Raw genomic sequence first — 14,472 nt, 5'->3', positions numbered from 1 at the left:
CAGAACATGAATCCAGACTCAAGAGCTTATTTTCTAGAAGGTCATAGTTATCCTAGCCAAAGTAATTCAGAAGAGCAGTGCATAGTTTGTGTATGCATCTTGGACTGCATAACCTTTTTCCATCCTCTTAGTGCCATTTTCGGACTGGTTTATCGACCTAAGGACTTTGCCTCATACATGCTGGGCATCTTTATCTGTAATCTTCTGCTGTATCTTGCCTTTTACGTTATTATGAAGGTAAGCGATGCCTCAATTCAATTATCTTGCATGTTGTATGAGCTTTAAAAACTGCTTTCCAGATATGAATGGGAACAATGAGCTTTGCAAAAAGTTGCTTCTGTGCCAAAATGTGGATTTCCAAGGCTTGGTCTCCACATTTGCTCCTCCAAAATCAACTCCAGGTTTTTGAATCTTTGAGCAAGAGGCAGCTGCTGGGCATTCTTGGTTCTGTTTTTTCCCCAGGTCAGGGTAGGGGTCACAGATTCAATCCCTGGCATCCCAGAGACATTCACACATTTTTGTGGGGTTGCAGCTGCTGTTGATACTGTCCTAGAGGTCTCCTGAACATCTTTGGTGCATAGCATGACAGTGCACACAAACACTAGGCCAGCTCAGCTCTGACCTGGGAAGGGGATCTCAGGCTTGGCAGTCTGGTACTGAGTCTTGGAAAGGCTCAAAGCAGTGGGCTTTTAGTTCTGGCCCAAGACATTTTGCTTCCAGAGGTGGAACAGCAAACACCATCTCTGAGCCAAGGGGCATAATACCAAGAGCCAATAAATTATTTTGCCTTTTAAGGTAGTAAGCTGTAATCCATGAACACTTCTTAAGCCACAATAAGTTTGTGAATTTTAGCCAGGTCATCACAAGACACTTTGTGGTTTTGAACTCAAAAAAACAAGAGGTCATCATGCTCCTTCATGTCTGTTCACCTTTATCTAGGAAGTACAAACCCCTGAGGGTCAAGAAGGACTATGCACCCACCAGAGCTTGCCTGATGCCAAAAAAAACTCTATGTGTGTTGAGGGGTGCTGCTTCTCCCGTGCTTTAAACATGATTAAACATCTCCAGTTCTCTTCTATTCCTGTAGTGCCTTCCATTACCGTGCCATGCCTTCTTTTCAGGTTGCAGTCCTATGCACATTTACCTCAGAGAAAGTCATCTTGAAATCAGTGGGTCCTACTTCTGTGTAGACATATTTAGGACTGTGCGGCAGTCCTGCTTTTAATTACACACACCCCTACCGTGCCACTTTCTGATTACTGCATCGCATTTTCTTGAAAAAGGCAGGAGAATATCCTAAAATACGCATTGCTTTAGCATTCTAGCAGTTTAGTGATGTTGCATACCTGAAACTGGATGCAGAAATGTTCTCTGTGTCCAAGAAGGGCCTCAGGGCATCACAATTTTTATTCTTTCCCTCCTTTTCAGATTCCAGCAGCAGCAACTCTGGGAGGAGACCAAGCTCACCTCTGTCTCCCCTTTCCTCTTTCCAATCTGTGCTGGAGTCCACTTTAGGAGCGGGGGTGGGGGCGCAGGAGAGGCAGGCCATTCCCTGCAGAGGCAGCAGCTGCAGCCTGTGAGGGAAGAGGGCGGGGTTGGAACATGAGGCCGCTCCCCCTTGGAGGAGAGGGCCTCAGCCCCTCATGCCTCGCATGCCACTGCTTTGTGGGGAGACAGCCTCTGGCTGCCTTGCTGCTTTCTGAGCTCTAGTAGAAAAGGGACAGGGATTTCTCTTCCACTCCCTTGAACCACAAAAAGGGCAGTGGGGCCATTGTTGTTATGATAAATAAGCAGAAGGAAGTGAAGCACATGGCTCTTCCCCAGTCTTTACTGAGCCCCAGGTTGGAAGATGCTCTGCCATTTTCTTGGCAAGAGAGGTTGCCTGCATTAAAACATCCTTTGCAACCCCCTGACATTTCTCTGATTCAAGCCAGCCCACAATACACATAGGCACCAAACACACAGTAAGGCTATTGTGGGGTGTGGAAATATGGGCCAGGTTATTTGTGCGTTAAAGGGAAAAAACATTCCCTCCTTTCAGAGTAGTTGTCAAACTGAAACTTAGAGCACCTTTTCTCCTGTTCCAGTTGCTTTAAAGCAAACAAAAAGAAAAGATTGGCACCCCCCTTGTATTTCTACTTTTGGGATCACATCTGTTTGGGCCCTTAGGAATAGATCAGTCTGGCAAGCAACTCATGCCTTTCCTTAAATGTAAGGAGGATTCACAAAGCAGGACTTAATATGGAGGCAAAAATGATAAGCTAACAACCTACCAGCATGGGACAGAAGATAAATGATAGCTTCTCCAACTGAAGCTTCGGCTTTGCTCCAACGGAGCAAAGCTCAGGGAGCCAAGGTTTCGTTTGGATGCCAGGAAGCACTTCCTGAGTCAGAACCCCGAGGGTGTGGAATGGGCTTCCACGAGAGGTCATTGAGGCCCCATCGGTGTGGGTGTTCAAGGATAGGCTGGACGTCCACATGGTGGGCATGTCGTGAGCGGAGCCGGCTGGTGCCGGAAGTCAGACTAGATGGCCTGGGAGGCCCCTTCTGACTCACTCTGTTTTCTATGTTTCTATGACTGATTTCAACACAGATAGAACAATACTTTTATGTAAGGAGACATGAATTACTTCTGCCACCCAAACTGCCAAACTTTCTTTGGCTGCTGAGACCAGCTGGTTAGGATGTTCAAGCTCACATGTGGTAAATGTTAACTCTCCAAGAATCCTGTTCTCTGCCTTTAGACTGCATGAACTGAAACAAATCCAGCAAATGCATCTAGACTGAGCCATGATCTCAGCTAGAACTGATCCTGTACTCCATGTGAGGTTTTAGCAAATATCTTCTCTCGGTGTGCGTACACAAGTAACACCCATTAAATGACCTTTTAACATCAGCACCAGTGAATCTTAGCAAAAGTGACCCAGTGACACATATACACACTCAAACTTCTTTGAAAATGGGGAATTTTATTAACCAAACAAGAATCAAAATACATACCATGGGGCTAACACATGTAATGCTAAACAATAGTGCAAAGTTACTTTTCTTACCTGTATTCATACCTTCATGAATTGTGGGTAGTTTCCATGTGCTGCCATCTTCCTGCCAAATGGTGCCATGTATTCCATGAGCCCCTGTGGCTGGGAATCAATCCTCCAGAAGACAGGCCACATGAAAGAAAGCTGTCCTGTTCTGTAGCCCCAGCTGGGGTGCATTGAAGCCACTCAGTTCTCAACAAAGGAAAAGGGTGCAAGAAGAGGGCTCCAAGCAGACAGCCACTTCAGCTTCAGTGGGTGCCGGCAGCCAGAGCATGTGCTATACAAGAAAGGCATCCGCTGGGGCAGGCCTCCAGATTCAGTTATTTCAGTAGATGATCAAAAGCCAGCTAAGTATGCTTGTCATGCAACCCCAAGCTAGTGTGGCATCCTGCTGCTTTGTGTGGTAACCAGGAAACCAGCTTATTTCAAACCCCACCGATTCCTTGACTTTGGAGGGCAAGGAGTCAGTGGATTTTGTAGATTGAAGTGGGGCCCATGGGCAATGCTACAACACTGAGAGCTTGAAGCCCAGGTTTCCTATACAAAGGCTTCTGTAGGGCAAATGACTCTGCAGCCAGACAGAGACACTGGAGACTGTGACACTCTGGCTGTGTCAATCATGGCTTTGAATTCTCAGTGAGGACTTGTTTCTCAGGCCATTCATGGTCCAAAGGGATTAGCTTGGCATGGGCACAATCTAATCTGCACATGTTCATGCCAGGATTGGGAAATTTCCGGTTGATGACTTAAGACTAACCTGGAGAAAACTACTCAGTGTATTGATTTTGTGACAATCTAATTATTGCCCCTAATCAGGCATAATATAGGGATGCAGGTGGCGCAGTGGTTTAAACTGCTGTGCTGCTGGGCTGGTTGATTGAAAAGTCACTGGTTTGAGTCTGCACAATGGGGTGAGCGCCTGTTGCTCCATCCCAGCTCCTGTCAACGTTGCAGTTTGAAAGCGTGCAAATGCAAGTAGATAAAAAGGTACCACTTTGGTGGGCAGGTAGCAGCGTTCCATGCACCTCGGTGTTTAGTCATGCCGGCCACATGACCATGGAGACTGTCTGCAGGCAAACACTGGCTCCCTCGGCTAGGAAAGGGAGATGAGCACCACCTCCTAGAGTCAGACATGACTGGACCTTAATGTCAAAGGGAAACCTTTACCTTTCCTTTACCTTTTAATCATGGGGCACCTGACTGAACACCAGTCAGTGAGAGTGCTTTTGCTAAAGATAGCCTGCGTATGTGTTTCAGTATTGCTTTGCTTCAGGAACTATTTCTTGGTCCATTGTCCTGCCCTGGCTTCACTCCTGGGCCTGCTCATTGCTTGGTCCTTTCAGGCAATTAGATTCACCAAAGCTTATCTAATACCTGGGGGTTAGGTATGGATACTCCGTACCAAGCGGCTTGGGCTTGTGAACAATGACCTTGTGTTGTCATTCTTCAGAGGAATCAGTCATAGACTGAGCTGAGTCCAGCATCCCTTCAAGATGTCATTTAGACAGAAATATAAGCTTTGTGCCCTCAGGTGAATTATCAGGCCCTGATCAATCTAAAGAGTAGCACTTAGAACTGAACATGGCAGTTATCGTAAGGAAACCAGTGTATATCTGGGGAGCTCATTCTTGATTGGAATGTGAATTCTGCCTCAGATGTCTTGGCTGCAAGGAAATTATTTTGGCAACAGCTGCAGCAAGGATTCTTAGCATTTGCACCTTTGAAGGAGCAAATTCAGCTTCTAAAAGTCCAGGGCAGGCCACTTACCTCCACTGATTTTGGAAACTAGGAAAATCATAGAGCAGATCTCATAATGTCTGTTATGCACAGGGAGAGCCCCGATGGCACTCCTTTCCTACAGCAAATGCTTCCACAGGAAAGCAACCATTTCAGCTCTCTGGGGCACCTGCCACCTGTCGCCACCCAGTGTCTCCCTCTGAGTAAGGCATGGCAAGCATCTCTTCTACAGAGCCACAGCAGCCCCTCTGCAGACCTGTGTTGGCATTGCCTCAAAGCCATGCCAGCCACCCAGGCTGTTCTGCAGAGGTGTGCCAGCTATTCCACTGCTGTAGCAAAGGCCACAACAAAAGAGTACACCTATTTTTTCTCAACTACATTATAAATGAAATTCTTCTAAAATGTTTAAATTGTGTTTAACAGAATATAGATGTGTACTGCATCCTGATCTTTGTTCTTCTTGTATGAAACAAAGGGGCTCCAGATTTCTGTAACCCTGTTGTCTAGATCAGCCTTCCCCAACGGGGCGTCCTTCACTTGGACCACAAGTCCCATCCAGCAGGGCCATTGATTGGGAATTGCAGTCTGTTGCAGTCCAGATGTATCTGCGAAGCACAAGGTTGGGGAAGGCTGGTCTAGATGATTCCCTTCTCTAACTTAGCCCTGTAAGCCACATCCTAATTTCTTGTAATCCAGCCATCAATCCTATTCCTGCCAATTGTGCAAAGGCCCTGCTCTTTCTGAGATATGCCAAGTGGGAGTGGAGAGGAGGAAGAGAGGAAAAAGCCCGAAAAGATGTGAATATGCAGGAACTTAACAAAAAAAAATCTCATCTGAAAGATTCCAGATAGGTAGTTCCTTTCTTTCAGGATTTGTAACTCCTGCCTGCTGACCTGGGGAGGGTGCTATCCTGAAAGTTAGGGATGCCCTGCTGGAGCAGTGAATTCAGGGTCCATGTAGATGCAGTGCCCTGTTAATTTTAAAAGCCTAGAGCCCCCAGGCAACATGGAAGCCTTTGAGTTCTTATGCACATGGAACAAGAAACCTTTTTCCCATCAAATCCTCAACTGGCCCTCTTTAACATGCTTGGGCAGATTCCAGTTTTAAGATGAAGTATCTGACAACTGACTATGCTAAGATCATGGCAGAATGAAAAGCAGCTGCCAAAAGATGCAAGCAGGTTCCTTTGGGTTCAAAGCAGTGAGTGGTCTGAGCAGAAGCCTTTTCAGATGTGACTTGACTGAGGTGCTTTCTGGCTTAACTGTGCACCCACAGTTCTGGGAAGTGTTCATTCAAACAGCATTTACTTGGGAGGATCACTTTAAGGCTTTTGTCTTTCCAGCTCCGGAACGCAGAGAGGCTCTTGCCCATCCCCCTGTTCTGTATCGTGGCCACAGCTGTGGTTTGGGCTGCAGCCCTTTATTTCTTTTTTCAAAACCTTAGCAGCTGGGAGGTGAGTTTCTCTCTTGCACTTTAAGCTACCAAACATATTTGAGATGCTCATTCTGTGGACAGAGAAACACTGAAGCACTTTTGTGTTAATGGAATATTGCCATTGTGTTAATGAAATATTTTAAATCATAATCTATCGTTCCTGGCAGTTTGAAGGAAAAAAGATCCCCATCTCTGGTTGAAGGGAAGCATTAAAGTACTGACAACTGCTTATATACCCCAAACCCATGGGCATTGCAAATTAGAGCACCCAGCCTTAACTTCCACACCATATAAGCACCTTCTTTGGTTCTCACACGCTGCTTGCTTACAGCTTGGTCTCCATGTATTCACACTTGCTTGACCATTTACCCCAATACTTTTCTGAAAATTGGAGTGAGTCCCAATGTTAAGTCAGTTTTTAACAAAAGCAACTTAATTATACAGATATGTACAATATAACTAAATAGACTTTTCATTCCATTAAGCAACCATAGAGGCCATTAAGTGCAAGCTTATGCATGTTTGACTCAAAGGAAAACTAGCTAAGAAACCATTCAAATCTATCCAGACATCAGACCTGTAGATTTATTCTGCTGGCAGAATCATTATAAGCCGCCCAGGGAAACCTGCTCAGTGCAGGAAGTTCAGAGCTGAAGTTTCCATTGCAGGTGGCTGTTCAGCCTCTGCGCAGAGACCTCCAGCCGAGGGAAGCACCCCCTCTCCTCCTCCCCACATTGGCAATGGCTCCCATTGTCAAAGTGCTTTTACTGTTAAGAAGACACTTCTCAGATCAGTCAACAGATGCCTTTCTGTAACTAAAGTTCCTTCAACATAGTCCTGCCTCCTGGGACAGCACAAGGTAAGTCTTTGCCATCTTTCATGTGACAACCCTTCAGGTATTTGAAGAAGGCTAAACCTGCATTCTGCATGGTGCGGGTGTAGCCATTGCACCGCTCAGCCCTGCACAGAATCATACCTGGCCACAACTGCCGCTTCAGCACCTAGGGCTTAAGATGGATCCAGAAGGGCCCCCAGGTGGTCAATCTGTATTTTCAAGGGTGGTGCTACCCTGTTTTTCCTGCTTTGAGTGTTATCTCCTGTGTTTATCCAATATTTCATACATTTCCCAGAATACAAAGTGGTCTATTAGACATGGAGGAAGGGGCTAAAGTTGAGAGAACAGCTTTCAGCAAGCCTTCATTTAGTCCTCTGTTGCAATAATTTGATCTGCAGTCTGTGAACCTCTCTCTCTCTCTCTCTCTCTCACACACACACAAATTAGATGTACAGCTGAATATGGGTGGAAATGAGCTAAACCATAGACTACACATTAAGTTTTTAAAATAATTTTTCTTGACCTGAAGTTCACCAAAACAAAGAAACAAAAAACATATAAAAAGTCTCCTTATACAAATGAAGATAAATTTCTTACAATAGTTATGTATGAAATGTATATCAATAAGCATGTAGTACTACAGCTCTCAGTAGAAACAGTTTTGCATAAGCTTCAGAAAAGGTGGACCAAATATCTATATGTATATCCATCTGCAGTACAATATTGAAAGCATCATTAGGTCCTCAATTGATTGTGTTAAGGAGGTGGGAGTTTCTTTTTCCAATGTTGTAATATCTACCTTTTGGCTCTTAAAAGGAAAGTCCATTTACATTGTCCTTGTGATAGGTTCCATTCAGCAGGTAAATAATTTATACGAATGTGTGCATCATCAAATCTTTAAAAACGTTCAGTGTGTACTTTGCCATCCAAAAACAGGCAACCACTGGACATTGCTAAAATATGTGGGTCAGTGTAGCAAACAACTATTACACCTCCAGCAGGTAGGCGACCTTATTAAAAAGACATTGTGGTGCCCAATGAATATGAAACAGAAGTTTTGCTGAATAAGATATAACCTATCATCCCTAGACCCTTCTAACTTAGATGCAAAAGCAGTGTTGCATTTGTTAGACAAACCAGTCACCTAATTGCCTATTCTATTGTAGTCATAGATAAACAGTATTGGTAAACTTGAATTGTGGTCAATACTTTCAGTAGCAGAAGATGTGCTGAAGTTGTAAAAGCTAGAAACCTAGCTTCTAGTCAAATTTGCAATTGCAAGCTTGGCCATATAACTGAAATAACCAAGTTGTATTTGACAAGCAAAACAGAAGTGACAAAAAACTCATCATCCACTCTCACCAATTGAGTCAGAGTAAAAAGCAGCCCACCTGTCCAAGGCCACCCTGTGGACTTCCCCATGAAGTCAAGTTTGCATGAGAAAACGGGTCAAACTTCAACTGATGAACTATAGAACTGATGAACCACACCTCTCTGGCTGCCATTACTGTAGGAAGCATACAGTATTCATGTTTGCGGGGGTGTCTTTGGAAGAGGTCTTTCAAAAGACTTCTGCTTGAGACCTTCAAGAGCCCCTACTAGTTAGAATAGACAGTACTGAGCTAAATAAGCTGGGCCTATTTTGAGCATGCCTTAAAAAAAGACTTCATTATGGTAATGAAACATGGTTGTGTGCTTTTGAGGGGAACTGTCTGTTCACTGTCACTCCCCATTCGCCCTTCCTGCCTCACCCTAGTTCCCAGGTCACAGCACAAGCTGTCAGGCACTGTTGTCTTCTGTCAACCAAAGGTACAAAATGTTTGCAACTGCAAGTATTCCTGACAGTCGGTTATGCACAAGGATGCCTAGAACCTGTCTTCTATAACTACAGAGTTGTCCACCTCATGATCTCAAGAATCTGCAGAAATGCCAGAGTATATACCTGACATCTTTGTTTTTAGGAAATGCATAGATAATGCATTTGGATGTTGATCCAAATGTAGATGCTATCCATTACTTCTAAATGCAGCTATTGTCCTTTTGTTTTAGTGGGTTAGCTATTCTTGTGATTAAATTGATACTTTCCTCTAATAAGTAAATTGGATTGTGCTGGACAAAGGTTGAATGAAAGATAATTGTCTACACCAGCAGAATGACATCTCTTATGGAAAAAGAAGATGTACAATACTGAGGCATCCACAGTATATATATTGTGTGTATTTGCATATCTGTATATAATTTAACCTAAGCATTTGGATTTCATTGGATTAGCCAAAGTATTATCAGCTGCATTGTGTATTATTTATTTTACTATCCTTATATGCCACTTTTCCATCAAATTGCCCAGAACATCCATTCAGTTGGCTTGTTCATCAGTTTGTTCTCTGGGCCACTGCCTGCCTTTTGGCTTGGCAGATGCAGTCAAGTTGCCTTCCTGTGTCTTTAACCATTGGACGGAAAAGAAAATGTGATCATCACCTGGCTAAATTCTCTCTTCCACCAAACAACAAAGAAACAGAAACCAAGATCATGAATCTTGTATCTCTGCCTTTTCTCAAGCACTCGTAGAAGTACAAGACTGTCAGGAAAGGTGGAAGTTCCAATCAGGTGGGTGGGTATTCTGCTGCATTCCAATCAGTCCATATGATCCAGAAATCTGATACTGCCAACGGTATAAAGAATTATTGTGAAGGTCTCTTGTAAACTCACAGTTGCCCGCTGCAGAAACTGTGACGTTTGTGTGTTTTACTAAGCAACATTGGTTTCTGATTTTCTGACACACAAGTAGTGCTAGCACATTTCAAGATCTGTGCCACACTGGAGGAGCAGAATTTTTTGAGAGAGCTGGAATTTACTGACTGTCTGTTTTTGCCTCAGGAAACTCCAGCAGAATCCCGGGAGAAAAACCGCCCATGTATACTTCTGGAATTCTTTGATGACCATGATGTTTGGCACTTCCTTTCAGCAGCTGCCTTGTTCTTCTCCTTCTTGGTGAGGCTTTCCTTCATCTTCTACTAAGATGTGCCAGACAGGGTTCTAGACTCATTCAAGTATTTTCATATATTATACTTGTTTGTTTTTCTTTCTTGCATCTGTAATGGTTATGTTAATCAGCCATGAATAAGAACATAACAAAAGTCCTGCTGGATCAGAAGAAAACCTATCTAGTTCAGCATCTTGTTGGCCAGCAAGATGCCCATGAACAGCCCTCAAGCCTTCTCCCCATTTGTTCACAGCATCTAGTATGCTGCATTTGGTCCAAAATGTAGCATGGAGTCATCAGAACCAGTGGCCATGAATTCACACCTTTAGATTCAACATGCATCTTGGGACTTGTACAAGCACCCTAGATCCTCCCAGTCAGTCAGCTTAGCAACCACCAGAAGCAGCCTTTTGTGAGCAGTGTTGTGAAATTGGGCTGGACTTCACACTGAGTTTTACTAGTGATTCGTCAAAGGTTCCATGTCATGTGAATACTTAGACAGCCACTGCTAAAGAATTGCTCCACTTCCACTCTTTTAAGTGCCTTTGGTTTCATGGAGAGGAAGATATGAACATAAACGTTTTACAAAACATGGTGTGGGCTGTGCCCACTGTACCTAGAAGGTACTCATGAAAGAAAGACACATCATTCTGATGTTATCAAAGACAACAAGTTACTTCAAAGAGAATGGGGAGAATCACTTGCATTCTTGAGCTTTCAGTGATAGAATGGGAAGTTGAACTTGCTGCAAAGTTCCTTTTTAGTCAACAGCCAAGAAAAGGCATGGCCGTGGAGGTCCATCGTGCAGCAACCCTAAGGTGCTGGATTCCATCCCAAAGTAAGTTTGCCACCATAGAGCACCATGGACAAATCCCTGTAAAGATCCAAACAAAATCTGCAGGGAGTGAGGGGAGGATCCTCACTGACAAAGGGCTCACCAGCCACCCCTGTTAATGAGTAAACATAGAACAGAGGAAATTCCTAGCAAGTTCTTAATCCTGGGTTGGCGGGCGGGGAGTTGGGGGGGGGTGTCATGCCCAAGTGATGCTGCAATCATCTCCCAAACCATGAAATGCAGAGAGGTGGTTTGTTTCCCTGCTTGCTGACCAGTCATCAAGCAAGAGAAAGGCAAGAAAGGGATGCTCAAAAGTGCTGGCAAGAAAACTCATACTACCGCTGCTGAATTTTTGATATCTTTGGGATGTAGATTCTAAGTGCATTCCTCATATCCAATTAGTGTTACTTCCTCTCCTTTGGAGAGGAAGGCTTGGGACCGAAATTAAGTGATGTTGTCTTCTGTCTCGGGTGAAGAATGTGATTTTCTTCAGTGATCAGTCATAGAATAGTAGAGTTGGAAGGGGCCAGTGGGCCACCAGGGCCAATCCCCTGCTCAGTGCAGGAAACCAAGTTAAACCATCCCTCTCAGATGGCTGTTCAGTTGCATTTTGCATGTGTCTAATGAGGGAAAGTCTGTAGCCTCCCTAGGCCATTGGTTAGGAATCCCTTGGAGGGGCTGTTTTGCAGAATTCATCTCCCAACAGATATCTGTGAAATTGAAGCCCCCAATAAGGTTGACATCATGTCCCCTTGAAACACTAGCAATTTGCTTTTCAAAAGTTTCATCCTCATCATCTTCTTGTCGGGCTGGTCTGTAACAGACTCCAACCACTGTGCTCCTTTTATTCCTTGCACCATTTATATTAATCCAGATGCTCTTGATGGGGCTACTAAGCTCACCCTCCTGGATTTCTGTGCAGAGATACGTATTGAACATATAGAGCAACTCTGCCTCCCTTTCTGTTCCTTCTGTTGTTCTAGAACAGGTTATAATCTTCAATTGTTGAATTCCAGCAATGGGAGTCATCCCACAAGTTTCAGTTATACTTATCAGGTCATATTGATCCTCCTGTATTAGGAGTTCAAGTTCATGCTGGGGGCATTTGTATGTAGACATAAAGACCACTGCAAGAGCTTCTCCTCATCCTGCCTGTTTCCTCCCACCTATTTGTGGCAAGTAGCACTTTGTGAGTTGCGGGTGTGTGTGAAATACTATGCGTAGGGAAGGTGTATTATTCAGAAACTGGGAAGCTCTTCATCTCTAGTTGGGACAAGTTTCTTGGGTCTGCCTCTGCTGGAGTAGTCAGCTCTTTCCTGCCCACTCTCCTGTTTGCTGGAAAAAAGAAAGGAAGCCATGAACAAGGTCAGTGAAGGGCCTGACTTCAGTTTTGCCTTGTTTGGTCTAGGTCTTACTCACGCTGGATGATGACTTGGACTCTGTGCGGAGAGACAAGATACTGGTCTTCTGAGCAAGAATAGCAATGAAGCAGCACACAGAAACACTGTCCCATCAGCCAGAACCAGAACACAGAAACCTGCTTAATTGATGGGTGTATCTGTAAGGCTTTTCCTTGTCACTGGGTGGCTCAGAGGGGCAAAGAAATTTATGCATCTACCCTTCAGGTCTTTTCCAGAAGACATACGCATTTTTAAAGTTCCCAATATATTATTTTGTTCTCAGTTTGTGACGTTTCTTCCAGATGCACACTGATTTTTTAAAATAGTTCTTTTAACTGTTTGAACTATCAACATTAGATTGACGTATCCAGTCTGCACCCTTGCAAATGGGATGGCAATTTGAATTTGAAAATATTCTAAGAAAATGTACTTTCCCCACTTCTTACAGCCTATTTTAAGTAATCTTATAGCACAATTGGCAGGAAGCACTTCTATCTAAACTAATAATCTAATGGAATCTGCTGCTTTTCTCAGCCTGCCATTTTACATTACAGCATTGGCCCTTTTGATTGACATGCAAATTTTGGTTCTTTTATCAAATGTTCAATGCAGCATTACAATGTACTGCAGTTATACTGCTTCAAGATAAACTGTCTTTGTCTCTTAGATATTGCTGCTGCTGCTCTTTTACAGATATCAGCAATTTGCTGTTGGACATTTGCTGTGAACCTGAACTCCAGTTTTTCTTCTGATAAGATTGGGGGGGGGGGGTAGCAGCTGAAGAAAGTACTTCTATGCTCTTACCAAATTGTGTTATTGTTTAAACACAGGATTATATGGAGCAGGGGGCTGTGTACCCACTTGTACCACATTTTGCTAAAATAAAGTATGTATCACTATTATCCACATTTGTAATAATGATGTAAAGGCATGTCAGTTGAATGATAAAGGTTTTTGGTACTTCCCTTTATTCTTACAGCAGTCATTAACACAGCTTGAATTGCCCTTTGTTTATCTGAGTAATAAAACTTCAGCACAATAGTGAAATCCTGCTTGGGTGCAGAGTATCCAGTGCTGCCCTTGCCTGCAGCTAGTTCAAAGGAAGATGAGAACTCCAACCAGGATTCTTTTTATTCCTATACCACTTACTGCAAGAAACGTTTTCATAAATCCTGCTAGCTCAAACACTGGCTACACATGCCTGGGGTCATGACCTCCAGCTCACACTGTCTAAAGAGACAGTATTCCAGAACTTTCTCTGCTAACCTAGATACTCATAGCTAATAAGCTAACCCTAGCCCTGAACTGTTGTCTACTGTCGTGTATTAGAAAGCTCAGGCAGTGTGTGGTACTCAGTCTTGCAAGTTGCTAGCTGGAAAGACCCAGGTTCAAGTTGCACCTTTGCTGTGAATTAACTGTCTACCTGCCATCCCAATTTTACCCAGTAAAATTATACCAGCATACTTGGAGTGCTTCACATTTTACTGTATTTTTAAATTGATATTATACAATAGATGGCAAAAGAAGAAGGGGACGGCAGAGGATGAGGTGGCTAGATGGAGTCACTGGGGCAGTTGGTGTGAGCTTGAGTGGACTCCGGGAGATGGTGGAGGACAGGAGGGCCTGGAGGAATGTTGTCCATGGGGTCGCGATGGGTCAGACATGACTTCGCGACTAACAACAACATTCTTACCTGAAATATGGGCTTACATAGTCATTAGCTTGTACTCCTGAATTTTAAATTATATTTTGTTTCTGTATTAAAGGACTAAAAGTGCATAACATCAACTGAATGCAGTCCAAGTTAAAGTGAGCATGTGGTTTATCCAATATGCTTGCTTTATTTCATAGCAATTATTGTGGAAAACCCCTAAAGGTAGGAATCCCAAGAAGAATAAGCCAAACTGGGCTTCCTCTTGTGATCGCATCCACCAGCCTGGATTTCAAGTTTCATGGCAGCCAGGGTGGGATAGCCAACAGAGATAGACAGAGCAAACTCTGGATCAGTCAGTCATGCTAATGGTAAAAGAGAACGTTTGCAAGCATGCAGGCATGCTTGGATGCAGTTTAGTGCAGAATCCCATGGGAATGCCTGCAACTCTTCAAACTCACAGGATTACAGGCATACTATATAAGTTGGGAGGAACATGAATGCCAAAGCTGAAGTTCTACCAGCACTTGTCTCCTCCATACTCCTCCCTTTAGAA

At 43.8% G+C, this 14,472-nt stretch overlaps 1 protein-coding gene across 1 annotated transcript in view; it reads left to right on the top strand.

Moving 5' to 3' along the window:
• SIDT1 (SID1 transmembrane family member 1) overlaps positions 1-12,628 on the top strand; it is a 52,664-nt gene extending 40,036 nt beyond the window's left edge. Inside the window, exons 16-19 of the mRNA XM_044449654.1 lie at positions 132-237; positions 6,121-6,231; positions 9,925-10,038; positions 12,274-12,628. Of these exons, the coding sequence (XP_044305589.1) occupies positions 132-237; positions 6,121-6,231; positions 9,925-10,038; positions 12,274-12,336 (394 nt within the window). The 3' untranslated portion in view covers positions 12,337-12,628. The remainder of the gene's footprint in view (positions 1-131; positions 238-6,120; positions 6,232-9,924; positions 10,039-12,273) is intronic.
• The last annotated feature ends 1,844 nt before the right edge of the window (positions 12,629-14,472 follow it).

This window comes from Varanus komodoensis, unplaced genomic scaffold (assembly GCF_004798865.1).
Source record: "Varanus komodoensis strain SLA01 unplaced genomic scaffold, ASM479886v1 scaffold60, whole genome shotgun sequence".
In the NCBI taxonomy this organism is placed as follows: Eukaryota; Metazoa; Chordata; class Lepidosauria; order Squamata; family Varanidae; genus Varanus; species Varanus komodoensis.
Note: the sequence above shows the minus strand (reverse complement) of the source record. Positions and strands in the feature narration are given on the sequence as shown.